Genomic DNA, 27,304 nt, shown 5'->3' with positions numbered 1-27,304 from the left:
CATGGCTGGGGCAAGGGGCCATCAGAGGAAGGGGGGAGGGAAGAGGGAGGGGGAGAAGGGGTAGAATCGGGACGACGGCTTAGAAATCTGGTAGGGGATGGGGCAAGAGCGTCTCAAGGCTGTGGGTAGGGACAGGTTATCTGTCTCTGCACCTCTGCGCCTGCCCCTTCCCCAGCTGATGAGCTCCTGACCCTGTGTGCCAGCAGCACGGCACACCGCTTTGCCAGGGCTTCAGCAAAATGGACCTGTTGTGGTTTTTTTTATGTAACTTTCTTTTAGTTTTTACTAAGTGCCTGTTTTCTCGGGATTTTAATTCACCTTTGAATTCCAAATACCCTTTTGAAAAATCTTTCAGCTTCTTCCCGGTTTCTTTTTACCCTTCTTTTCCTCGAATCCAATCGGTAGCACCCCAATCACTTGCTAATGTCAGAAGAGCCAGCCCCGTTTTGAACTCAGCCCACTGTAGCGTTGGCTTGGCCTTCAGCATTTCAAGGCTGCCCGGGGGCTTGCTCCTCGCGGGGAGCTGCCAGCAGCACAAACATGGCTGCCCCAGCCGGCGCCGCGCACGCTCGCGCTGGGGGTGCGGAGGACCGAGCGAGCGCGGGGTGGGATCCTCGCCATGCCCAGGGGTAGACGCGTGCCGTGTGCTGGGGGAAGCTGTCACAGGCCACGCTGCGTCTGTCCCCTCTGGATGCTCTCTTCCCGAGGGCGGGGGAACGTACCTCTCTTCCATAATCCCCCAAACTAAAATGGAGTCGGTTCTGATTTTTCACCTTCTGCTGATGTTGCTGTTGGGCAATGACAGATGCCTTGCATTCCGGCCTGTCCTTCCTTGTCCCACAGTGTCACACTCGCTTACCAGCTTCCCTTTTAGATGCAGCAGAGAGCACGATTTAATACAAATCAGATTGAAGAATAAAGATTCAAATGCATGGCAGAATCTATCAGGAAGAAAGAGGAGAGGAGAATCACACAAATTTCATCCTACTTTTGGTTTTTACATGTTTTTTTTTCCCTTGCAAAAAACAGCTGTGGTCTGTGTAACCATATGTATTCGTACCTACTTTTTCGTAACAATCTTAATGCATGAATATATCAAAACTATTATAAAACATATGGCTGTGGGTATACAGATACATGCTTTTAGATTTATCTGCTAGAAAAAGAGGAGCCCCCATTGCTATGCTATCATCTAAAGTATAAAAATAGAAGATTTTCATTAGTTTAATATCATAGTGCTGTATTTTGAGTTCTGACCCTCAAGGCACCGTATATCTCTGTTCTTTCTCTGTCTTTTGCTGACAAGCAAATTAACTCTGCATATCTAGAAAATAGCTTGCATAATGCAATCCTGATGCTGGAGTTTCTCTTCTTTGAAGTACCAGTTTTCTGGTTTAGCCCATGCTTCACTGTGTGCTTCTAAAACGGCTTGGCTACTCTGCCAGCTCCATGCCAGGGCTTGCAGGGTTTAAATGGTTTTTTTCTGTAAATGGGCTACAGAGAGAGCCTAAGGTAGAGAGAGCCTAAGTTAATACCAATAAAACACAGTAAAGTGGTAAACTTTCAGCTTTCCTAAATTTTTAACTTTGTAAGAATCATAGCCTTTCAGTGATGTCTCGGAAGTATCAAAGACCTTCACAAAGTGTTAATAATTATCATACTGCTTTAGAGAAGGAACAAGTTTGTTTATAACGCCTGGGCCACATACCAAAAGAGACAAAGCACAGTGAAAGGTTTTCTGATACACAGGTCTGAAATTCTCATTTATTGCATTCAGGAAGGGAATAATCAATCACATGCCACTGTATAATTATAGATCTCGTGGGTTCACAATGTCTGTTTCCTTCTCCTAAAGTATCTCCCTTCCGATTTCAGAAATCAGTAGAAAAACTGGTCCAGTTTGGTTTCTGGGTCACCCCAGACTGTAGAGAAGAGCATTTCCATTCTCCTCTTCTCAAGCTTCTTGTGAAAATATATTAATTCTGGTACTAATGTTTATGCAGATGCATAGCTTAAGAGGAGATGTGTTCTCTCTGATGAAAAAGCTCAAAAGTAGGTCAAAAATAAGGGCTGGCAGTCTCATCCTGTTTGGTACTGGATGCAGCTCCTGACACTCTGTCTCCCCTCAAATTCAGCGCAAGTGGATGGCAGCAGAACAGAAGCAGTATCGGTGAGGTCTGCTTACCGCAGAACCGGGTTGTGTTCGTCTCGGGATATCATCAAGATCTTGGATATGTGCTTTAAAATATTTATTCCCATGCTGGTTAATGGTGATTTTCTTTTTTCCACGAGGGCTTCTTCAAGTCCGACAGGAAAGCAGTATCCCCAAATTTCATTTAAATGCCTTTTCCCATATATAATAGGGCTTGGGATTCAAAGGAATTCATTCAGCATGCTCTGCTAATGCCATTTAACTTCCTGTGAAAAAACAGTAACAGGAAGAGTTGTTTTAATTAGCACATGAGCTGTGCAGCAGCTAATGTATTCCACCTCTTCATTGTTGTAAAAGGAGCAGATTTCTTGGTAGCATGAAGCGGGCAGAGAAGAGGGATTGTGTTCTGTTCTCCATATGCACCCACAGCCCCATTCACGGGGAAGGTGTGAACGGGAGGTGATTTGTAGCCGCCTGCCATTTGTACAACACAACCTTCTGTTGTTCTCCAGGCTGGAAAGAAACCCGGCTCCCCTATTCGAAACTCCTGCAGTGTGACAAGTAGGCAGCAGCCTTCGGACAACCTGAGATTTTTGTTATTAATCTCAACAATAAGATGGCAAAGAAAACTTATATTTTAATGTACATTTTAAAAAAGAAGAACTGGATGTCAGGCTGGAAAAAGAGAGCCATGACTTCCCCAAACATGTGATATTTCTTGGTCAGAAGTCCCAAGGAAGCCACATTTTAGAGAAACCTTTGAAAATACCACTCTTTTCCCTCTGTCTGTGAGCCTTAAACTGGCACCGGACTGGAGCTTCAACTCCCAGTGCCCCCCAGCTCCAAACCGGGTCCAGCACCACACTCTGCCGTAGAGACTGGAAGCACACATTGACGCCCTGCTCAATGTGACAGTGCTCCTCGAGATATGCTCCAGTCTGCATGGTTGAACATCTGCATGGTTGAACATGGAGGATGAGGAGCTGCTGGCACACCGCATGGCATGCCAGAGCTCTTGTTTTGGTTCGGGCAACGGTGATGAAGCGATGTGGCCTGTTAAACAGATGGTGAGGGTGAATGATTCCATGGCCTCCTCCAGCCCACAAGTGTGTCAGCACAAGCTGTATAGCAAAGCCCAAGCTCCAGACAGCATTTCCCTGGCAATGAGGTTCGAGCGGTGAGTGATGTTACAGAGGCTGCGCTTCGCCGAGAAATTGCTCAAGAGAAGATTGACCCAGTAACAAAAAGCAAAGTGGGATGCTCAGGGCCAGGCAAGGTGAGGAGCATCACGGGGGCTTCCAGCCACGAAGCAGACCACGTCCACTGGAAACTGCCCTGCAGTTCCAGAACTGGGAAGTGACAAGGTGGTTTGAAACTTCTTGGTCAAAAGGCTCTTGTTATAAAAAGAGAGGGAAAGAGAAGTGATGCCGATAGGAGAAGGAAACAAATATTTATTTTCATGAGAAAAATAACTGTAGGGCCAAAACAAAAGGCTTTTAAATGGGCCGAGAAAATAAACAATTAGGAAAAAAAGAAGAGTGTGCAAAGCAAAGCAAACTTGATGTGATTTTTACCTTGCCTGAACTTGTTCAACGCGGGGGACTTGCCTTTGCTAGCGAAAGGAAACATTCCAGAGGTGGCTTGGCCAAAAGCAATAGCTTTTACTGATAAAAGATTAAAGAGAGGGCAAAGAAAATATAACTACTTACATTAGCTAGGAGCTGCTTATCTCTAACGTGGCTAAAACAGAGAAAGCTTGTCTCTCGGAGAGAAGAAAAATCCAGTAATATAATAATGAGATATGGCTCTTCATTTTAATTTTCATTTGCAAAATGCTTTATAAATGTTAACTATTAAATACGCACAGCCTCTGAGTTGGGAGTTAATAGGGACTGCCCCGTTTTCTCATTCCTGTGTTTTCCCATGGGCAGGGTAAAAGCACACCAACAATATAAGGTCTCCTCTGAATATTTTGCCTGTGCTAGTGATAAATATAGACCAGGATTTATCACCTCAGACTTTATTTATCGACCTCATCTGTCCAGGAGGTGTTCAGTTTCACTTTTTTCAGCTGTTGGACGCCTTTCCCTTGCACATAAGCCAGCACAAGATCACTCACAGGAGCCATCGCTCTGATTTCAAGAGCACCGGTGGAGTGGGGTAATGAGCTGCAGAGTGGGTTTTGTGTTCAGGGCTTTCACTGACAACACGCAGGCTCCTCGGCCAAATGAAAAACTAAGCTTTGGTCAATCAGAGTATCAGAGCACGCAGATCTTGCACATATATAACAACAAAAATATTTCTGTAAGTTATTTTGTACTCATTTAAAAAAAAATAATAATAATTTCAAGAGCTCTGTCCAAAAATATATGAGTGTCTGCCTTAGAATTACAACACAGGAGTCACCAAGGCCCAGCTCGTGTTCGCTTCGTTGCTTTGTGGGTTATAATGGCATAAATCCTCAGCAGCTTGTTTTGATGTAGCCCTGCAGAAGTACAGTCATTTTATCCGTTCTGCTGCACCAGCTGGGGATCCGACTTGGAGCCTTTCAACAAATAATATTCAGACAAATAAAAGCTCAGTGTCTAATCACCATCTTGTAGGAATAGTTTCAGACCTCTATAAGTGTGTGTGTATGTGTATATATTACATATATATTCTGCTGTACAGAATGCAAAGATGTGAAAGAGTGATCCAGATTAGCTATTACAAATTCCCTGTAAATTTTGAAAGTACCGCCTTTTTTGTTGTTTCTTTAGTGCGTAATGATTCTGTCCTCTGTCAGCTGTAGAGGAAAGTTTGTTCAGAATCCCCCCCCACCCAAAAACCCAGGCTCCTTCACGACAGGTTTTGGTGTCTGTTTTCAGTGCCGGGCTGCGCTGGTGCAGCTCGATGTGAGCCGGCAGGTGCTGGGACCTGCGGGGAGACCCCATCTTCTCAGCAGGATTCTGCACAGACATAAAGGTTCACCAGTGCAGGACCGATTGCGGGACAGGGGGTGGACGCACAAACCCCTACAGCAGCGTCCCGCGGAGAAGACACTGGCAATAAGCAGGAGTGAGCGCGTATTTGTGCGTGCGTCTGGCAAGAAGGGTTATTTTGTGCTGGATCTTCCGCCATGGGGATGAGGAGTCAAGGGAGAAGAGAGGCGGGCAGATATGTCAAAAGGTGTCGAGTTGTGTTGACAGGGCAATACAAACAGCAGGCGACCCAGTTATCTCTGACTTGGATAATTCTCATCAGCAGGTCAGCTGAGAAAGCATTTTTCTATGGCTCTGTGCAACATAGGTCCTGTGGTAAGGGGGATGGAGCCAGCGATAAGAATTCCTCTTTGCCGAGGCACTGCCTGGCCACCTGGAGGGACCTTTTACGTGGTCCTCTAAATGGAGTTTGGCCTCAGTGGAAGATAAGCATTATATCTTAGCAGAAGTGCTTTGGAAATATACATTAAAAGTAATAACTATGCTATTTTGAGGGATAAGGACTTTTTTAGGATAATACAGCTCTTCTCGATGCGTAGCTATCATTTCCGCTGTATTTAGCACAGACTTTTCCCATTTTTCGTGTCGCAAAGGTAGGAAATGCATTTGGAGTCAGCAGGCTGCCAGCCGGGGCCTGGGTACGATGCCTGAGGAGCAATTCCGCTCTTCATGGTTTTGCCCCAAGGAGCCCAGTGAACCAGCTCCTTTCCATGGCTCCTTTCCATGGGGGGCTCTTCTTCGGAGCCTGCTAGCATGGGATCTTCTGTTCGCTGTGGAGAGCAAAACGTATCCTGCGCCAATGAAATTGCTGTATGATCTAGGTTACAAATGTGGTTAGAGAGGTGCTGTTCGCTTGGCTTGCTGTCTAGGATTTATGGCTTCTTGCTTAGCTACAGAGACTCGTGCCATGCCGAGGACATGCTGTCTATCAAGCCCCTGTGTTTCTAGAATATAACATGATGAAACTAATTTAAAATTTCTGCCCAGTTATCCTTTTGCTACTGCTTATTATCAAAAAACTTTGAAGTTTTTCACTCGCTCAGCTCCGTGTTTCTTTATTTCTTTAGGCTGTGACTCATCGCTGACCCTGACATCTCACAAAGCCACAGATGCAGTGGACAATATCTTTCGGTCCCTCAGGGATATTGCAAGAGCTCGAATGCACATGAAGCAGTTTAATTCCATACATAATCCAGGCAGCAACACCCACCAGGCAAGTGGATCTTTCTTTTCACAGTGTATGTTATTTCTCTAGCATGCTGTCAAAATTACAGCACTAATTTTGCTGATGTGCTAATCCTATATGTCTTCTGCCCATATGGAAGATATTTAAGTACAGATTTTATAATTGACCTAATAATCAAGAACTTCCTCAAGTCCTTCATCCAAACTCAGGCATATCCGTGTCGATGTCAACAAAGAATTGTCTGAGGAAGAAATAGGGGATTTGCTCTGCAGCACTGTGATACGACATAAATGCCTGTGAAAGGCAGGGCTAGGTCAAGATGGTCCTGGACTAAGACCTCTCATGGCATAGCAAAGCAGGATGCCCGCATCCATACAGCAACTATATTCCTGTGTATTTTCTCTCCCATCTCTGTAAGTGCAAGAGGCACTCCTGTCTGTAAATAGGTGAAAAATGCAGCTTTTGTTTCTAAAATGTGAACACTTGAACTGTGATATTACTATAGGTCATCAGGACTAATATACAGTGTTTTTCTCTCTCTCCGTCTCCCCCACAGTGTTTTAATTTTTTCAGTTAAAAATAGTTTTACAATGGAAAGCACATACAGTGATTTAGAGACAGACTGTAAAACTTGATTCCAGTCTTGAGCCAGAAAAAAATTCTTCCAAACTCATAAGTACACGGTGGAGCAGTGAAGGGATGTAGTTCAAACTAAGCAATGCTTTGTAACAACAGGAATCAGGAGTGTTGCAAAATGTCACTGGAAAGCTAAGGTGGAGAAAACCTGCTACTGAAGTCTTCTGGCACTTAGGACCAGTCTGGTGTCTGAAATGGGAAAAATTGTTAAATATTTAATACAGTTCAGTTGGGGGGCAGTCGGATGATAAGAAAATACCCTCTAAAAGTTTACTGGAAGTGTAATTAGCATCAGTATGTTCTTTGGATGTAACCCAGGTTGTTTGCTTAGGACTAAGTGCTGGAACGCAGCAAGGGATGTATTAACACCTTGCAGCCCCCTCATCTGGCTATGCGATGGATTTAATTGCTTGAATAGGACCAATCTTCTGCTGAGGGCAGTTCAGGAGGTTTAGAGTAGCAGAAATAAGCAGGCAGTATGGAGTTTTTCCATCATACATACAGCTGTCTACAAATGGACCTCTCTTTTGACTGGCAGGTGTTAACACATGGGTTGTGTGCGATCAGTTGAGCTCCTCTGAAGAAGTAGTGCCCTTCCCGTGGCCGTATGCATTCCCTGCCTGGCTTAGTGCTATGGGAATGGGTTTAGCCTATAGGTGCTTTTCTGCTTTATCTGTTAGGCACTGGGAAGCCTCCATTTCTTGTTAAGACTCAAAAAGGTTTCTATAGATAAGTGGGAATCGGATAGCCTCTTAGAAGGACTTTTTGTAGCATTAAAGTTTATATCTCTTACATAAAATGATGAATGAATATTTTAATCAGGTTATCAAACCATTTCATGTAGCAACCATGCAAGAGGAGAGTATTTGTTTTGCCTGATATTGTAACTACTGTTCTTTTCCTTTCATCTTGATCTCATGTATATTCCTCCCTTCCTCCATCCCTCTCTTCCTCCTTCCATCCCTCCCTCTCCTTTTCTCGTCCTCTTTCTTTCACTCTCTTTTTCTCTCTCCTTTTCTCCTTATAAGGTATGTCCCGTAGCCACTGAGGTTTTTAACAACTGTTTTAAACACAGTTTGTGCCCCACCAAAATTTAAAGTTGATAAAAGTTTCATTATATGAGTTAGAAATCAATGCAGTTATTGGGAGTTGTATAAAAAATAAAGTAAAAACTCCCTAAAAATCTAATAGATGAATTTCAAGTCATAAAATATTTTGAAAATATTTGAAACTATCATATCTAAAAAAAGGTAAGTGATCATAGTATCTGCCTTTTAGTATCTGTGTAGCTAAATTGGATCATTTTGAAGGGCACTGGGTTTTGGTGCTGAAAATTTAGAAATGCAAAATCATAGCACATTTTTAACATCTTTTGAGTACATAGTTTCATCTGAAGTATTTTTCCTTTAATTTCGAGCAGTAAGCCTCTCTGTTTAGCTGTGACTTGATCTCTACTCCAAAAATATTTAATTCCTAATGTCTTTCTGTTCCTCATCTATGAAGATATTAAACAGATTTTTATACATAGGACTTCATGCCTGCATGTGTATTTTCAAACAGTTGTTTATTGCGTGACTAGGTTTAACACAAATCTTGGCATGTTCTTGTAGAAGATCCTGCAGCTCATGTCGGCTGTAATTTGCTTTGTTGGCTCAATTAAAAACTATGCACGTGTTGTGAGAAGAACTAGATGAGTTGTATAAATCTTCTTTGACAGGATTGTATTCAAAAACTGTAAGTTTTGTTTCTCACTGTAAAGTGTTGGATGAAAAACATTTCTTTAATTACTCCAGAAAATTTTAGTTTCAAGCCAAGCAGCTTGCTTTTTATTTTCCATCCATTTTATGTTTATCTTTCATGATGTCTCTTGCAGATATCATCTTTACAAAATGAATTATGTTACACTTGATTCTCTTAAGAAATCTGGGGGATGATGTATACCTGGGCTAGTCCCAAAGGAAAACAAGTGTGATAATTTGAAAGCTGCTAATTTTCTAAGACTGTTGTGCTTCCTGAAACAATTGTGGTTCCATTGCAGTTTGAGCAAAGTTGAAAGCAGCAAAACAAAACTCCATCTGTAAACCAAGTAAGGTCGAATTTTCATTAAAGAGCATCTTTCCACATGTCCCTAAAATTTTTATCTTAGAAACTTTTTCAGGATGGCAGAGTGGTTTAAACCTTGGTAAGGGAATGTGGAAATTTCTAGGCTGTTAATTCATATTCAGCACAGGTTTGTGGACGCTGAAGGGGATGCAGGGTGCATCCTTTGGAAGTGGATCTTCCAGGATGCTGGCCATTTGTACCTTTACATGTTCCACTTTTCCTGGTCCCTAACTTCTCTGAAGCTCTGACTTACAGGATACTGGTGGGGTTGTTTGGCCTATTTTTCTCAAGGTTTTCCCCAGGCAGAAGTATTATGTAGAGTGCCCTGGCCGTAGAAGCTGAAGGACTAACTTACCTCTGCTCTCCCATGAGGGGCAAACAGGCAGGTTGGCCTCTTCCCAGCCCTGCTGATATCCAGGCTTCAGTGCTGGCTTGACGCCTGTGGGAAGGCAGGAGCGCAACCCCTGTAAGCAACGCCTCCTAAAAATCCCACTTTAAGTGTTTGTAAAATCATTACAAAGGGAATGAGATCTTCTGCGTGCATGATGGGCAACAGAGGGTCATCCCTATTGCTATCCCTTTCTGTACTACCTCCAAAAAGATGCCAGAGAAACTAGAAGCCCCCTTTCTTCCTTGCCTCCCTTTACTCCTATAATACACATGGGGCAGAGTAAATGTGTGGCTGTCTTCTTGTCTTTTCAGTTTGATGCTGTGCTGGTGCACACCATTTGCGGTCAAGGTCACAAAGACCACTGCTGCTTCCATAATTTTTTAACTGTCTGAATGGTTTCCTTTCTAGGATAATTATTTTTATTACCTTTAATGGAAATAAAATGTTTAGAAGAGCAGTTGCACCAAGTCTAAACAGCTTTACTCACAGTGTATTGTTCTTTTTGTGCAGGCTTCTTACAAACCGCTGCTGAAACAGGTAGTGGAAGAGATCTGTAATCCTGATCGACCTGATCCTGTTGATATTGAGCACATGTCATCAGGCCTCACCGATCTCCTTAAAACTGGATTCAGCATGTTCATGAAGGTAAACCAGGCTTCCCAGTCTCATCTGTAAGGTTTTCCTGAGGTCATAGCATCATATGGCAGTCGCTGATTTTATGTATTTGAGTTTATATTGTTCAGCAGCAGTTAAGGGGCAGTTAGGAGAGTTAAATCCTTGCAGGGGGGCTGGGAACAGCTTGAGGCACCACACTGCAGGTACAGTACAGGTGGGTAGCACCTGCTGAACAAAACAAGAGGAATGGAACAGACTGGACACCTAAATAAGGGTGATGCTGGACACCTAAATAAGGTGTCGGGGAGGAGGCAATGTGGCTTTGCTAAAGGGAAGTCTTACCTCACATAGCTTTTGGAGCTCTTCAGAGACACCCAACAAGCAAATTGATAAGCAAGTGCCATTTCATATAACCTACCTGGATTTCCAAAAGGCGTTCCACAAGGCACCTTATCAAAGGATTTTAAGGACATCGAGCAGCCTTGAGATAGGAGAGAACAGTCAGGTCTCACAGGGGAGGAAGGTCATCAGCGGAGCTCCATATTCAGTGCCTTTTCTGTAACTTGATAAGGTTCAACTTGCAGTGGGGAGGAAGGAAGCCTATTAGTCAGAAATTGCCTTGTGGATGCTCTTAGCATGTTTTAAGACAGTCTTTCTACAAGAGCTTACTCTGCTTTACAAATTAGCCTATGCTAAGTGTTTCTTAAATGTCTACAGAGATGAAGTGTGGAGTAGCTAGCATGCTGTACATTCAGCTCTGTCTTACTGCATATCCCGAGTTCTCCATTGAAGAGTATTATGTAAGAGTATGAAGTATATTGTGGCAATATGTACCTGTAAGCACCTGCATCTCTGCTAGTACGAAAAATATCCTACTGTAAGGAATATATAACAGATGAGCAAGTGAACCTTATGTAGGATGAATATTTCATAGGCATCATCACATACCTCACAGATGTGTCCGTGCTTGCTCATTTAGTTTGTAGCCTGGCTTGTTGGCAAGTGCTCGATTATTACGTGAATGAGTTTCTGACCAGCCTGTATTTCTCACACAAGAGGATCTTCTCCACTTACTGCACCATCAGCACTGTAATTATTTCATGAGCTTCCTTATATTTTTATTTTTTCCTCAATGCTTGAATATAAATGCCAACTCACATAAACATGCTTTGGTAAGGGATGGACTCAGACATGTTCATCCAGGACAGACTTCTAAAGATAACCTCTCATCCAGAAGTTGTTGCTCTGGTGGATGTGTTTGTTTTGAAGCTTAGGGAAGGTGAAGGGAAAAGGCTTCCGTGCCGCAAGGATATCTCTTTTGACTGCTCCTCTAGAACACACATGGTTTATGATGATCTGAGCTTGGTATCATTGATACCAAGTGCCTTGCATGGCAGTCTAGTTTCTGGTGATTGATGTGTTTTCCTTTTTCCAGTTATTCAGCTAAATTAATTGGTTTCTGGTTGGTCACAAATACCATATGCATTGGTGCTGGTGTCCTGGTTAGCAGAGATAGCCTTTGTGGGGCAGTAGAAATTGTTTCTGCTGGCTTTCCTCAGACGAAAAGGCTGTGTTTTGTGATCTGTCGTGAGAACAAACCTGTCCTCCAACCCCTTCCTGCTTCAGTTTTAGAGTTTTATTGACCACTGTCACCCTGCTTGCCCATCTCTCCCTTTCCCTCTCCTCCATGCAGACACATGTGCTAGCAAAGAGCCCTCTAACCATCAGCATCCTGAGGAAATACAGTAGTGTGGGCTCGGAGCTGGAGAGAAGGCTGATGTCCCGCTGGGATGCTCTGCTAGCTCAGGGAAACATTTCTCCTTCTTCCTTCAGGCTCCTTCACTTGATGTAATGGTTTTGCTTTTTTCTTGGTTAGTCTTTCTCATTGCCTGAGATAACTGTCCCAGTTTTTTAATGCATGGCATTTTGAACTGAAAGTGAATTTCACTTGGGGATTTTTGCAAAATTCAGATTTCACAGTAAATGCGATTCAGAGGCCTCAGAAATGTCCCAAAACGACTGAACTTTAGAAGGAACCCAGAAGATACACATTGCTTTTGTTGCAGTCCATTTCAGTTTTTCTTCTGTATCACAGAAATGAGCTGTGTTTAGCTACACACAGCCAGTTCCTTCAAAAGAGAGAGCCTTGGGTGGTTGTATTATCAAACAAAAAAATCTTGGCAGAAACTTGCATTCTTAACACAGCCAAATATTTTGTACCCAAAGTATTGTCCTCCTTCAAAACACTTGTGCATAGCGTAACAAAATTACAGATTCCAAGAACCTTTTCATTGCAATTTTAATTTAATTTAGAGTTTGCATGCCTAATAGTATTTTTAATATGCATTTCTGGAATTTGTGGTTTGAACTTTAGTCTTCTCAAAAATAATAAGTTCTATATAGGCACCATGTGTTTGGATCTAGGTTTATTTTGACTGAAGGAAATGATTTGTCAAGACATTTTCTCTTTAGTATTGCCATGAAAGCTTGTGTTTTCCGACTAATGCTCTTATATTGGTTGTCCTTTCAGTGTGTCCAGTGCTATGCATGCATGGTTATGATGAGTTTTTTGTTGCTGGGAAAGATATTAGGAAAGAGAGGCTTTATACAATAGCAAGCTTCTGAAGTTCAAGCTCTTTGCACACGTCTTGGCTCATTCAGAAGCTTCGTGAGATGGAGTGGAGCTGTTTGCTCTGGCGACAGGGTGAAGAAGAGCCATGAAGAAGATCCATGAAAAGGCATAAAACAGTAATTCCTGTATTACCTTGAAGTGCTGTAGCAGAGCGTTTTGTCAACTTTTATCTTCACCATCTTTGCAAGCAGTTATTTCTTTAACCTTATGTCACTGCTTACAGCAATTATGGCATGAAATACTCTTATATTTTAGCAAGTAATAGCTCTATCTGACCTGCTTTGTAAGTAAATATTTAGGTCTTACTTAAACTCTTCATGGTGTTTGTAACAGGAATGGACTTTTTTTCATTTGAGGTTGACACTATGTTATATGCAGATAGTAAGAAGTGAGTAGTCTGATGTGGGAAAGTGTATAAAGAAAGTCTTTGTAAGCTCTGGTGTATACGTTTAATTGGTCTGTTGCTGTAAATGGAAAATTGCTCAATATCGCACCAGAATTGCAGGACACCCTGCTGAATTGTAGTATATATGCTATATCTGTGCCATCAGTTCTATGAAGATGGCTGGCAAAGTGGGGGCGATTAAGAGAATAAACACCCGGTACACAAATACTCAGCTCACTAATACATCTATCTAAGGCTTTTTGTACTGGTTTCAAACTCCCAGGGAGCTGAAGAGCTCCCTGCCTGGGGAGCAGCATTGAACAGGGAGCCCTGTGTAGTCAAAGGCCAGCTAGCCTGGAGAGAGATCACGCCATGCCCCCCGTGCTTGCTTCAAAGGGAGGGTTGCCAGTCAGAAAGCCTGATGGAGCTGCAGGATGAAAAACTGCGCAAAGACTAAATATAGGGCAGCCGCAACAAGGAAGAGAAGAAGAGCTGTACCCTCAGGAGCTGGAGCCACAGGGATCAAAGATAGCTGCCTTGGTGGTGAAAGCAAAGGAACTGTGCTCCACCCAAACAAGGGTTGATGACTACTTTCGTTCTGTCAAGTGAATACTGTCAAAAACCTGCGCTTGTGGAAGGAGAGGGGGCGGAGAGTCTAAAAAGGAGCAAATTAAACTGTTCTCACTGTCACTTTTCGGAGCCAAACATTTGGAGTGTTTCATACTCAAAGGTGGCGTGACAAGAGCAATTGCACGGGCTCCGTTGGCATCACTCCCAAAGACTAGAGCAAGGCATTGTCAGGGGAGTGTGCTTTATCAAGAAAAAAGAGTTTGCTAGGAAACAGCAAAGTAATTAAAATTCTAGAAGTGGGCAAGGGGAAACTGATGTAAAGCATCACCTTCACGTTTAAAATTAAAATGCAGTTTTATAAAGTCTTAACTGAAGTGGAATGTTTGTGCCATTTTAATGATAATTGGGGAAAAATGAAACAAGTATTTTCTTTGAGCTAAAGTTTCTCTATATTAGTTGCAACCCAGTCATAGAAGTATTGAAAACTCTGAAGTGAAACAAGCTAGAAATGGATTTCATACTATAATAAACCTGATTTATTTTCAGTGGTTGAATTGTAAAGGATTATTCGCTAGACTGGTGAAAACACATTACTTACGATTCTTTCCATTGCTGACCTCAGGCAGGGGTTCTAGCATGTTTAGGCTGGACTCCCTGCTTCTACTGGGTAGTAATTTACCCCTCATTCCTTAAAGCCCCATGCATATGTGTATCCAAACTGTGCATCCACCCAAGTACTCTCCTCCCACTCTGGGAAAGGGAGGAAAGAAATGAAGAAGGAATGGAGGGAGAAGCCCTCAGACCTCATGAGAAACTCCTCTAGGTTTCAGTGGAAGCCATGAAGACTCCATTTCCCTGGAAACAGTTCATTAGTTTTAACTGGGCGTCATCCCCATTGATTTCCCTTTCAGCTGCTACAGAAACCAGCATTCCATGAATATTTCTGTCTGAGCTTCCTCATTAGTCTTCCTCCAGCAGCTCAGGGAACCCATCTCTTCTAGTCCATAGGTTTGGAGTTGGACTGAGCAACTACAAATAATGCTTTCCTTCATTTTACAGGTGAATCGCCCTTACCCTGGTGATCATCCTCTTCTGATCATCTTCATGGTTGGTGGAGTGACAGTCTCTGAGGTCAAAATGGTGAAGGATATGGTAGCAACACGCAAACCTGGTACCCAGGTAAAAACAGTTCTAAATGTACAGTTCCTGTCTGAACAAAGACTAAGAAAATTTATCAGATAATGTTCCCTACAGCACTGGTACCAAACCTACACAAAGCCACAGCCACATGGACAGGAATGGTGTTAGGATTTTGCTGTGAAACATCTGTAGGCGACAAGTGTTCAGGCACCAACGGTCTGTTTTTCACATGAGTCAGCAATAAAAGTTCAGGTTGGAGAGTTCAGGGCAGACTGGAATTATTCTGAAGGAGCTTTCATCATGTCTCAAAAGATTAATTTCTTGGTATTCTTTATAAACAGAAATATTTGCTGTCCAAAAGGCTACAGGCTCCCTGGCAGTGCATCTACAGGACATAGTGCAGGGATGCTCAGAAGGAGCCTGCCAAGGGCCTGGGTACCATCTAGGGACATGTCGGTGGTGATCCTGCAAGATAAATTAGCCTGGATACAGCTGTACTGGTTTCTGGTCCAGGCCTAGGTATCTCTGATAGATACCTGACCGCTACATGCCTTAAGTAGCCTGAAGCAGGTGATGTGGAGAAAGCCCCAAGTCTCTGAGGCCCTTGGATGTGCTGTTGGACTCCTGGAAGGAGGATGGGTCCCGCGGTGAAGCTTCAATAGCATCCATGCAGCTAGTCTTTGCCTCTTCCACTCTCTGGCAGCAGCAATTGACTACAGCAGCTGTCATCTGAATGGAGTGGGGAGGGAGAGGAGGAGGATGGATGGGCTGTGGTGGCACCTGAGATGTTAAAAATCATTGTTAACTGTGGAGGAGCATGTACAAGAGCAATCGGGTGTCTGCTGCATAGTGCAGATATACAGGGTAATCTAAAAACTGCAAAGAAGTGCTGTGTAACCAGCTGCATCGTAAACATAAGTAGTTTCCAGCATGGCTTATAAACATCTTGTTTTCAGTTCCTATGGAATGCAGTTTTGATTAGTGAGAAATCGTTAGCAAAATGGCTAACCAAAGGCTGAGCAGCCCCTGGCTTTGACATGTGTTTTCCACGTTTTAGTTGTCTTTGCAAGGCCGGCTCAAGCAGTATTTTGTAAGACGGAGTGCCATTTTTAGCAATGTTTTTTTGATCAAATTACACTTTTCTCCCCAATTAGCCTATTGCTAATCTCCTCAAAACAGCAAATAAAATTCTTTCCCATCTTGAAGGGGGATTGAGTTGTGACACACTGATGGACAAGTTAATCCACACCCGAAATGTACTAATACACCCTGAAAGATAAGCAGAGGGTTAACACATGAGTTGGTTGAGAACTATGCAGGGAGACTTTTGACTGGCTTTCTAGAGGGACTTGAAGCTTGACGGTGGTGACATGGGATCTGGTGTTGCTTTGCTTTGGCTTAACCCCAGCGGCAGGTCACCCTCTGAGGCAGATTCCTAAAGAATTTTAAGCTTTTACTGCACCTTGCCCTTTGTCCAAATGTGCTGTGTTAGAGGTGAAAGGACTTGGGGGGAGAGGTGGGAGGAGGAAGAGAAAGAAGAAAAGAAGTAGTTGTGCAAGTCGCTCATATAAAAAAAGTTTATGAGTTTGTTGGATTTACCTGGATTTCTGCACTATAGCTGTGAATGTGTGCCACCTGTTTGGGATTATTCTCTTTTCAAAAAGCCAGGCATTTGTCTAACTCGAGCCAGCGTTTAACAGAGCTTTTTTGTGGTGTTCAGGCAATCAGATTCAGGCATCAGGGGAACACTGGCCTCCCAAGTCCCTTCCAGTCAAACAAAGCACTGACATTTATACTAATTATTGGCTCTTGGAGAAATGGAGAGACGTGGGGGTGCAAAAATAAAGAATTGAGGGAAGTAACAGAAAAACTGACAGGACGCACTGATTACTTCAGCAGTTGTTTGGAGTTGAGGCAAATGACATTTAAATGTGGAGTAGGAGACACATGTTTCCATCCACAGAACTGCCCTGCATCTGAATATGAATGACAAATTTATTTCTCATGGAGGAGCACAAAGGAATACAGTGTTTCCTACACCTCATTTGTTTTTGGATGGTAGTGAATAGTTCCCCTAACCTAGTAAGAAGTATCCTACTTTCAAAGGAAGAAATTACCTTTTTTTTTCCACTTTAATCAGGAGAGTAAGAAAAGGGGAAAGAGCATGAGTGGATGTTTCACCCTCCCAACGTGCACGGCCATCTGTGTGGCTGTGGCTGAGGCATGCAGACAGCTGAACCCCTCCAGATGCACCATCAGCTGTCAGCTGCACCCTTCCCTGCCCTCCGCTGAGGGGGAGCTGCCCACTGCAGCGCGGTGGGTCGGGATGTGAGCTCCTGGCTCCTCGGCTGCCATCAGGAGGGCTGGCCCTTCAGGTGAAGCACTGAAGACAGGCGCGCTGTACTAAACAAGGAGAAGGTCTGCAGAGGAGATATACACCGTCCTGAAGAGACCTTCCTGGAGAAGAGGTGGACATTACTTATCTGGGCAATTCCCCCCTTCTCTGTACAAATGAAGGAACAAATATTCACATTTATCCCCCTCAATGAGCCCTTGGAGATATTGGAGGGAAAGGAGGGAAGTCCCACTGTATTTCGCTGCATCCTTTCTCAGACGTTAAGGTTGCAGCTCTCATTTTTCTCTCTGGGTTTGCTATTAGTTGCACAAATCCCCTCAGGGTTCAGTGGTGCGACTCCAAGAAGAAATTGCTTTTATCTGGCAGTGGCTATTGTTGATGTTTGGCTTGTACACCCAAAAAACTTTGGTAACGTGTCCCCTCGTGTTTTTCAGAACTAAGCTGCGTGATAACAAGACGAGCACATACTGTGCTATAGTCTGATTCTCACGTAACATAAGTGAGACAGTGTCAGCCTTTGGCATCTGCAAATTACAGAGCGTTTTTCATCCATAGGAAGGAGAAGAGATAATCAGTGTCAGTTTGCTGCAGATTGTGTGGGAGGACAAGGGAAGGGGAGAAGTGAGGGGGAGACTATCATCAGTACAGAAGGGATCTGTAGTAACTTAACTCCAGATTCCTTTCATTATTTGAAGTGAAAAGATGAAAGAAAGAACAACAAAAAAGTTGAAATGCAGCACTACCACACATTTAAGCTGTGGGACGAAGAGCACAAGCGGTTTGATAGCTACTGCGGGAAACAGACACACAGACGTACTCCGTTGTCGATGCTCGTGCTGCTTCACCTCGGATTTGCGCTGAAGAAGCAAATTCATATTCAAGTGGGCTAGTAAGATAAATCTGCCCCCATGTCCCTGCCTGCAGTCCTGACCCTATAAACACTACTGAACTTGGGGCTTTGTAAGAGCAGTGTCCCACAACTTTGACCCTGAGTTAGCTCCACGCAGCAAGAGCATATGCGCTCGCTCCTTGCTGATAGCTTTGCCCTGCAGAGAAGCCTTCACGCTAGGCGTCTGCATACTGGGTTTCACTTAAGGAAAAGAGATACCTGCATCTAGCAGGGTGTGTGTCATGGCTGTACTGAGCGACAGTTTCATTCATCAGACCTGTCTTGGATTAAAAATCTGAGCAAACAAAAGCGATAGCATCCTGACAGTGCTTGAGGTTGAGCCTTGGTCCTGATGTGCAGAACAGCCTGTGCCTGGCCTGAAGAGACGTTTCTGAACAGGGACTGTAGCTCCCCGCAGCAGGCCGGCAGCACTTCTGTGGTGCTCGCCTTACCTTCAGCTGAGAGGAAACGGCCGTCACTCAAAACTGTGCTATAGGAGAGGAAACCCCTGCTTCATCAGCTGGTGCCTCGCAGCAAACACAATGGCAGTCACAACAAATCACCGGGTAAGATGTGGGTAGAAATGAGTCAAAGCACACATTCATTGGGAGTACAATGCTACCAGTCATTTTGCTCCTTAAAGTGATTTAACTACACTTATTAGCAAGCAGACAGTTTCACTGGGCAAGTTGTACTGGCCTGTCAGTAAACACCAGAAACACACAGTTTGTTTGGGTGGAGCAAACAGTTCATATCCATGGCTCATTAGTACTGTGATCGGTCTCAGTCCCCTTCGTTTTGACTTTTTGTTTCTTCTCCCCCTTCTTCAGGTAATCGTGCTCTCCTCTGCACTCCTGACACCACACAGTGTTATTGAGTTGTTGTTTGCCGCAGACCGACTCCAGCCTGACACTGATACCTGATGAGGGACGATCTGTGGAGAAGACGAGTGAGTGCCTTGACTGGAAACATCAAATCCCTGGTCTGTCACTGTTGCCAATAGCCTTCCAAAAAATGCCATGTCCCCTGCTGCAGTTATGACTCCAGCTGAAATGAGGTGAAGCAGCGGGGTATCTGGATGCAAGGGAACATGTGCAGCTCACAGGCAGCTCTTCAAAATGGTCCAGTTGTCCAGCAACAACTCCCCCTCCTTAACAGTAACACCATGCGGTGCTGAATCACCCCAGCCCTGCTCTGCGCGGCAAGGATGGTCGCTTGTAATAATTCTCTAGAAAAGGAGCAGCTGAGGACCAGGTGATGCTGAATTTGCACTCCCCAAGCAGTACTTTTTTCTTTGAATATTCCTGATGGTTTCGCTGGGGTTGCTTCTGGTGGGAAATGCTGCTGGGGGAGTGAAAGGCTAGCAAAATCCACCTTCTCTGTCATGTTACCTTGCAAAACATGTGTGCCTTATACAGCATTAACCGCCTCTGCTCTTATTTTGTCCCTCACCCCAGAGAGGCGATGGAGCACAGCCCTGATTTAGCCGGCAGAGCAGCTCCCAGTCCGGTGATGCTCTCCCAGCGGGACTGGTAGGGGCAGAGAAGCAGAGAGAGCCAGACTCAAGGGCTGGGTGACGGGATTGCTTCTCTCTCAGCTTCCCATTTCCTGCTCTAGTTTCTCCACCCACAGTCCCGGGAGAAAAGACTGTTTCTGATGGCACACTTCTCTGTAGGTTTACGCAGGAGGACATATGGGCTGTGATGGTTTGATGATAACCCCGGAAGAATCGTCCCTTCACATGCATTTAAAAAAGAGAAAAAAGAAGAAAAAAAAAAAAAAAAGCACAATCCCATTTTCAAGAGGCCGCAGCAACAGATTCTTTCCTGAGCTAGATTTCTGAACAGCATGATTAGAGAACAGCTTTTATTTTTAATTTATGATCATGAAAGAGCCGCTATCAAATTCAGTTATGTAATTTTTTCCTTATAAAATTTTCATACAATCTGTGATTAAAAAGCAGCAGCCAATAGAGATTGTGATTGCGTATAGCACCAAGACTTCCAAATTGCAACATAAAATGGTGGAGCTCTAAAGCTGCATCCTCTTGCTTCATCCAAGGGATGCTAAGATTACAGCTTACACTGAGATGAGAATATGAAATTATAAGTGGCATTCACTCTATCATAGCATTCTTTATTATGCCAAAGGAATAGATTAAATGGAAGTTGCTTTTTAACCTTTGTTCACTAGCTAGCATAAGTTCTCTTAAATGTTTATAATGGTCTTCAGAAAAGGGTGCATTTTGATTTAAATTCACTTTTGAGTGGCTGGAAGGAAACAATGGACCGATTATAAAGCATGGACAATGTTGCCTCTATGGAAAAGAGATTTATAAGAATGACTATAGAATGCAACTTTGTGCTATAAAAAATGAGAAATATTACGAGATTGCAATGTTAAAAGCTCAAGAAATAGTTTGAACAGAGCAACTGGAAAGCAAATAGCCAGTCTCTTGGTCTCTTTTCTGTCTTTCTGTACTGTTTAATCTTAGAATATGGATGTTTTGTAAATTCTGTAATCAATAAAGCAATGCTCTTACAATGCTGAACCTCATCCCTCTTCTTCTCTCCTAGTATACAGGGCTACATACACCAAGACTGCATATTCCTGAGACCCCTTTTTCTTTTGCACTATTTGTTGCCCCTAAGAACCTAGTCCTTCTGCCTTGGGAGGTGTCCTAGAGGTGTCCTACTCTGCTGGTAGCAGAAAGGCTGTCCTGCATCCAGTGGCCATTGCTGGCCAGTGAGTTCGGGTACTCACACCTCTGAGATGCTGCAGCTTTCCGGAGATGATGGAGGCTGGCAGTTGTGGTCTTCTCTCCCTCACGCATCTTTCATCAGATGCTCTCAGGTCTCTTGACTTGGCTATCTGAGGACATATTATGTAGGACAACAAGAAGGGGGTGAGTTTAAGCAGACAGTGGTGCTCTTGTACTTCCTATGGGTCAAGCAGCTCCTCTTACTGAGGCAGAGACTAGTTTTCCAAGTCATCATCCTCCCCCCGATACACACACACTTTGGAGGAATCTTGTCAGCCAGTGGGGCCACAGCTGTGGCAATGGATGCTGGGACTCAGCCACCATCTCATACTGAGTAGCTGAAGAGATGAAAGGAGATGGTCACAAGAGCCTGCTCCTCTTCTAGACCAAGACTGGAGCGGAGCCTTTTCAGTGACCCTAGCGTGATAGTTAGCTCCTTATTTGTAGGAAGTAGCTTTAGTAGCTACACATAGCCTGTGCTCAGGGAAGAGGCCAGAGGGATGAGAGGTCTCCTGCAAGTCACATGTGAGCAGGAACAGCACAGAAAACTTTGCTTGGGCAGGTGCAGGACCACAGCAAGGAGTGTCTAAGCCCTCTGCATGTGACACTAAGCAACACTCAAAAGGTATGAGGAAAACACAAGGCCACCCTTGGCAAACAGGTTTACTTATATTAATAAGCTCACAGTGGATGGCCAAGCTCAATTTTGTTCTTAAGTCTAGTCCTAAGCCACTTGGGTAGTAGCTCACAGCAAGAAAGATTATCATCAGCGGGACCTTGTCAGGGTTTTCCTACACCAGGTATTACTGCTGCATGCTAACCAGGTGAGCCTGTGCAAGCAGTCACTCCAGTCCCAGCACAAACATCCTTCTCAGGAAGGCTCTCAGTAAAGCTACTTTAAGTGTGAATAAAGTGATTGAAGACGTGTAGTAATTTGATTACATTCTTCGTTGTCATGTAGTGCAATATATGAAGCTGCCTTTTTTTTTTTTTTTTTAAAGAAACTGTAAGTCACTTCAAAGACTGAGCATTCCTCCAGATTCTGATCTACCTTACATCATTCTTTTCTTACTGGAGTTTTTTTTTTTGACAAGGGCAGATAAAGAATCCCATTTTAATTTGAAGGGTCTCTGCCTTAGTTCCTCTCCTAAAAGAATTTCTTAAAAGGAAGTTGTAAAGCAGTTGTGAGAGCTCCCCCGCTGTGGTTTATGCTAATAAAGCAACAGTATAGGCAGGAGAGGCCTTCTGACTGTTCCTGCAAAGTTATGTTAACTACCTTGAGAAAACTATTACTTTGTCTCAACATTTCACTGGTTATTGCCCATCGTTTCTCACCCACAAAGAACACACAAGAAAACATGCAATTCAAAAATTTAATGTTGAACCAGGCAGTAAGAATGAAGAGTCCACTCCCTACAAGGAGTAACTGTACACAAAATAAATAACTTACAGTTTAAACAAAAGCACAACTGGCTTTTTAAAGTGCATGTGTATAAGGCCTTTAGCCTGTGAACTCCATTGGCTCAATGTAAAAAAAATTATACATATGCAAGTCTGCCACGTGTTTAAGGATGAACAGGGACTGGCTCAGCTCAGAACAAACTACCAGCTTCATTGCCTGGAGCCAGCCGTGCTTCACACCGAGCTGAATCACAGCCACGTTCTTTCTGTGCCTATTGCGCAGAGAGACATGTCTTACACTGGCAGGTGGACTATCACTCCAACTCCACGCTCACTCCTCAAAAGCTCCATGTTGGATCATTTAGTCTAGACAGTATTTCTTTCAGAGAGTAAAAAACCCACAAGTTATTTGTTATTAGATATGTTTACGCCCTGTGGACAATGGTTTCACATACAAGGAGTCTGGTCAAGTTGTCAGCAATAACATAGCTAGTAAAAAAAAATAAAGGACCATTGTTTACAGTCTTGATACCCAGTCATGTCCACTTATTTTACACTTATTTTTACAGAACAATTTCATGTTTGCTTATTTGTTTTGAAATACATGGGAAATAAGCAGTTCTACTGTGCAATAAAATTAAACAGATACATCATGCTGTCCTTCATCCAAGTGAAAACAAGACTCAAGTGGTTACTTTTTAACAGTGAACTGCAGTTCAGGGTGTTTCCCTGCTCAAGTACAAGTTGAGAGTTACAGCTAAAAGGTTGTTTCTGCACAAGCATTAAGTCAAATCTGTCCCACTGGAGAAAAGGCAAACTGAAGGCTTGTTTCATTTACTGGAAAGTTCCTTTTCCAAATGAAAATACTTGTTCCACAAGTCACATCCTAGAACCATTTCAAGAGTTTTGGGGTTTTTTCCTTTTCCAATCTGCCACTGTTCCTTTTTTAAGCAACTGCTTGTTTCTACAGCCATGCAAAAGGCTACCTGAACCATCCTTCTTTCACAGTGCCTTGGGCTCTAGATGTGCCAGTGTTAAACACCCCAGGTTTCAATCTCTGGCTAAACGTTGGGAAGACCAACAGCTCTGCTGTCAAACAGAAGTGACAGTCCTCACTTTGGCAGACAAAGCTTGCTTAAACCTTCTCTTCAGATCCTGCATGTTGGGCGATTTTGGCCGTGGAATAAGAGAGGTTCTCCTTCTCTCAGGGGTGCTGGCTGTTTGCTGTTTACTGACTTCTTTACAGAGGAGATGGAAGGCATTGAAGACATCATTATAGTTTTCACTGACAGATACTTCATAGAAAGTACAGCCCAGCATGTTGGCCAGCTGAAGTCCATGCTGAGGCTCCACCTCTTTGATATGCAAGAGATCAGCTTTGTTTGCTACAATGACAACAGGGACTGCATTTCCTGGATGCAACTGTCGAACGTGATGGTAAAGGTGACTGAGTAGTTCATAGCTCTTATAGTCTGTGATGGAGAAGACAATCACCAGGGCATCTGCCCAGCGAATGCATCTGTTCAGCTGCTCATTACAGTCCAGATTGTGTTCATGGATCTGAAAAATGAATGGTCTCAAATTAGATAGCTGAAGTCATAAAAGATTAAAAGGAACCTGTCTTTAAGAGTCCGTAAAGCCAAATAGCATTTTACAGCTTCAGACATATATTTGCATTTCACATTGTAAGTACAAACTTAATCTGAGCGTGGCGAATAAATGCATGTTGATTCAGCTGCAAAAAGCTGGAATTTAACACTGGCATTTGCTATACTCAAATGGAAAATTGACCTGAGTAGTTCTGCATGCAGAGAAAGACTTTGTAGTTCCACAGAATGGGAAATTAACTGGCTAGACAGTAAGTCTGGGGAACCAAAGATATGAGCTGGAAGCATTTAGACCTGGAGTGTTGCCCAGTTCAAAAAGGCACCAGTCCAGCATTACTCAGGTCTATACATTCAAAACTTTAACTTGTGACACACTAATGAGAACAGCCACAGTATAGCAGACTTCGCTTTCTATCATACACATTTATGAAGCTTGTTGGGCAGCGGTCATGACATTTTCTTCCACATGTACCTTATTTGCACAGAACTGTTTCTGGTTTTGCGTCTTCTGTTCCCAATATACAGGAACAAGACACTTAAGTCATTCAGCCACTCAAAAGTAATGGGCCTCCAATGTACAAATGATTCATCAAAACAGTGAGTTGTTTTCTTTTACTACCAGCATACTACAGGCACACAACACATCTGGCTTCACTGGTTATAACAGAAGTTACCACCTCTCCCACACAGAACAGCAAACTCTGGGATGGACCATAACAAGATGCTGCACACAGAGGGACAGACACACACACATTTACAGCTGCTTTGGTGAACTGCACGGCTGTTCACATCTAGCTCACCTGAACTCCTGGAGTATCTTGCACTTGAATAGCCAACATCTCTCCGTCTATCTGGATGTGCCTGCTGTAGAGATTACCTGACAAGAACACCGACAGGTTCACAAGTACAGCCACCACTCTACACACAGACAAGTGTTCCTTCTGCTGCCCATTAGTTGTGCAAGAAAAGTTGTATCGCTGGTTATGAAGCGAGGGACCAGCGTGATCGATTTTTTGCGTGCAACAACCCATAGATTTATGGCTTTACTAGAAGCCTGGGATTTAATCTTGCATTGACTTGTTTTGAAGCTTGGCATTTAATGTCGTGCAACTTGGAAGTTAATCACTTCTTAAAGACTGTCTTCACTTAGATTATAAAGGTGCAAAATAACCAGCTATTCTAGAAAGGCAGTTTGCTTGTCATTCAGTATTTCTGCACTTTAACAAACCATTTTTCTAAAAAGCTCTCTGCTAGCTGACCTATTTGTTGGGTTTTTTTCATTTGTTTGGCTTTTCCGAGTCATTTCCTCAACAGAATGCTGCATATTTTATGTTCACGTTAGTTTAGGCTTCCCACTGCACTACACTCGAGTAAGTACGTAACATCACCTCTTCGCTTTCCCCGTTCAGCTGGCACCGTCTAGATCACTGAGGGGCTGCCATTCAGTTTGCAAAGGATAATATAATACCGGGCTTACAGAACGTTTTCTTGTTTGGTCTAAAAGGCTTCCTCCAAGGGAGAGGGACATTTGCACCACACAAAGTAAGTTCTGCTAGAGAACAGGCTGCGACCGGTGTGCGCTGCCCGGGGGCCGCCGGCGGGGTCACACCTCGGTGGGCTTGGCCGAGCAACAATACCCGCTCGGTGCGCCCACGGCCCCGCTTTTAAGTTCTCTCTTTCACACTCGGGACCTGGCTCGGTGCCGGGTTTTGCACGCTTATTTCCAGGGCTGGCGCACCCCCGCTCTCCAGCCCGGGCACCCCCCGGGCGGCTCCGGGGCAGGAGGCCGGCGGGGCAGGAGGCCGGCGGGGCCGGGGCCCGGCCCTCCCCTCCCCTCGCGGTAACCCCCCCGCCGCCGAGCCCGGGGGGAACAAAGCCGCGCCGCCGCCCGCCTACCTGCGTTCCTCTCGTAGTCGCCGATGAACCGCCGGGTGAGGAACCGCACCACCAGCGCTGCGGGCAGGCACAGACAGGCAACCGTTAGCCGCGCTCCGCCGCCCCGCGCTCCCCGCCGCGCCGCGCCCCGCCGCCCCCCTCACCTGTCTTGCCCACGCCGCTGCCCCCCACCACCGCGATCTTGACGAGGCGGGGCCGGGCGGCGGCGGCGGGGCCGCCCTCCCCGCCGGGCGCGCACTCGGCGATGGTGCACATGCTCTGCGTCAGGCGCATCGCGCTCGCCGCCCCGCGCGCCCGCAACCGCCGCCGCCGCTGCGCCCCGGCGCTTTTCTCGCCCCCGGGCCCCGCCCCCGCCCCCGGCGGCCACTCAGCGCGCCCGGCCGCCGCCACGCCCCGCCCCCAGCCCCGCCCCGGCCGGCAGAGGCGGGAGCGCAGCGGGGCGCGGGAGGGCGGCGGGGGCGGCGAAGGCTGTGAGAAACGGGGCGTTTCTGGGCGTGACGAGAAGCCTGGAAATGGGGGCGGGTGTGGGGGGGTGACCTCCACGGTCCTCGGGTGTCAAACGCCTCCCGCACTCAGCGGCACCCGGCCGCGCGTTTCCGAAGGCCTCGGCGCTGGGGCTGCGTCTCGGAGTGCCGCCGGGCTGAGCCAGGCGCGCAGAGCACGGTGCGAAGGCGCAGCCGCCCGCCCGGTGCTCGGCCGGCCGGGGCACGCCGGTCCTGCTCGTACGTGGGGGCGGGCGCCGGTGCGGGCACAGCCGCACCCCATCCACCTCCGGCAAGGCGGCCCTTCCCTCCCGGCCCTGCCTGCACAAGCGCTCTGAAATAACCACCCGGAGCAGGAGCCGACTGCAATCGGAACGGGGGCAGCTGCGGAGAGAAGAACTGAAACCGAGGAGGGAGGCTGGGAGAGGCCTGTGCCCTCTCAGCTTGGTTGTAATACACAGAAATGGGAAAGAAATCGAGTAAAACATTTTTCTCGAGTAAAATCGAGACGTCGATATGACAATGGTTAAAGAAACAACAGGAGATGACAGCAAGGGAGGGAAAATATAAATGAGGGGTGGGTGGGAAACAGCGGACTGTAGCAGCCTGGGAGCAGGGACTGGTCCATGTAAAGCACTCAAAACCCTTGCCGGCATAAGCAAGGAGCCTGAGCAGCAAAATGGAGGCAAAAAACCTGCCCACGCGTGAAACAAAGCTCGCTAGGAGAGGGGTAACAGAGCGGGATGAAATCACTCTCCTGTATCCAGGAAAGACAGACCTCGTAGTAAAGGCCGCTGGATAACGCTGAATGCTAATTACGCAAAAAGAAGGACTAGACCCCAAGTGTTCGGCTCAAAACCACAGCAGGGAAAGTGTTAAAAGAGAGTCAGGGTAGAGCTGGGAGCCTGATGGTGACATTGGCCAAAGACGGTCACCATCGCAGCAAACACACGTTTGTGCAGAGCTTTCTGTAAGCTGCAAAGCTACGTTTGCGTACGGAAAAAGATACCTGGCATATAATGAAACAAATTGCAGCTCCCGCAGCAGCTGCTGCTTTCCCAGATACCGAGGTGAGAGGAGACGCCATGAATGACGCCCGGGGCCGAGCAGCGCTGGGTACA

General features: G+C 45.1%; 2 protein-coding genes across 2 annotated transcripts in view; one reads left to right on the top strand and one right to left on the bottom strand.

The window, feature by feature from the left end:
• The window catches only part of SCFD2 (sec1 family domain containing 2), a 207,591-nt gene extending 187,009 nt beyond the window's left edge, over positions 1-20,582 (top strand). The window contains exons 6-9 of the mRNA XM_075500066.1: positions 6,201-6,346; positions 9,960-10,094; positions 14,711-14,830; positions 18,867-20,582. Of these exons, the coding sequence (XP_075356181.1) occupies positions 6,201-6,346; positions 9,960-10,094; positions 14,711-14,830; positions 18,867-18,959 (494 nt within the window). The 3' untranslated portion in view covers positions 18,960-20,582. The remainder of the gene's footprint in view (positions 1-6,200; positions 6,347-9,959; positions 10,095-14,710; positions 14,831-18,866) is intronic.
• A 1,976-nt stretch (positions 20,583-22,558) lies between these two features.
• On the bottom strand, positions 22,559-25,996 carry RASL11B (RAS like family 11 member B). The gene is made up of 4 exons (XM_075500063.1): positions 25,845-25,996; positions 25,702-25,758; positions 24,606-24,682; positions 22,559-23,758 (listed from the first exon to the last, which is right to left on the bottom strand). Exons 1-4 carry the CDS (start codon positions 25,972-25,974, stop codon positions 23,291-23,293), a joined length of 732 nt encoding a protein of 243 aa, XP_075356178.1. The 5' UTR covers positions 25,975-25,996; the 3' UTR covers positions 22,559-23,290.
• Positions 25,997-27,304: the final 1,308 nt, after the last annotated feature.

Source organism: Mycteria americana, chromosome 4, assembly GCF_035582795.1.
Source record: "Mycteria americana isolate JAX WOST 10 ecotype Jacksonville Zoo and Gardens chromosome 4, USCA_MyAme_1.0, whole genome shotgun sequence".
Taxonomy (NCBI): domain Eukaryota; kingdom Metazoa; phylum Chordata; class Aves; order Ciconiiformes; family Ciconiidae; genus Mycteria; species Mycteria americana.
The sequence above is the reverse complement of the archived record's forward strand: the minus strand, read 5'-3'. Positions and strand labels throughout refer to the sequence as shown.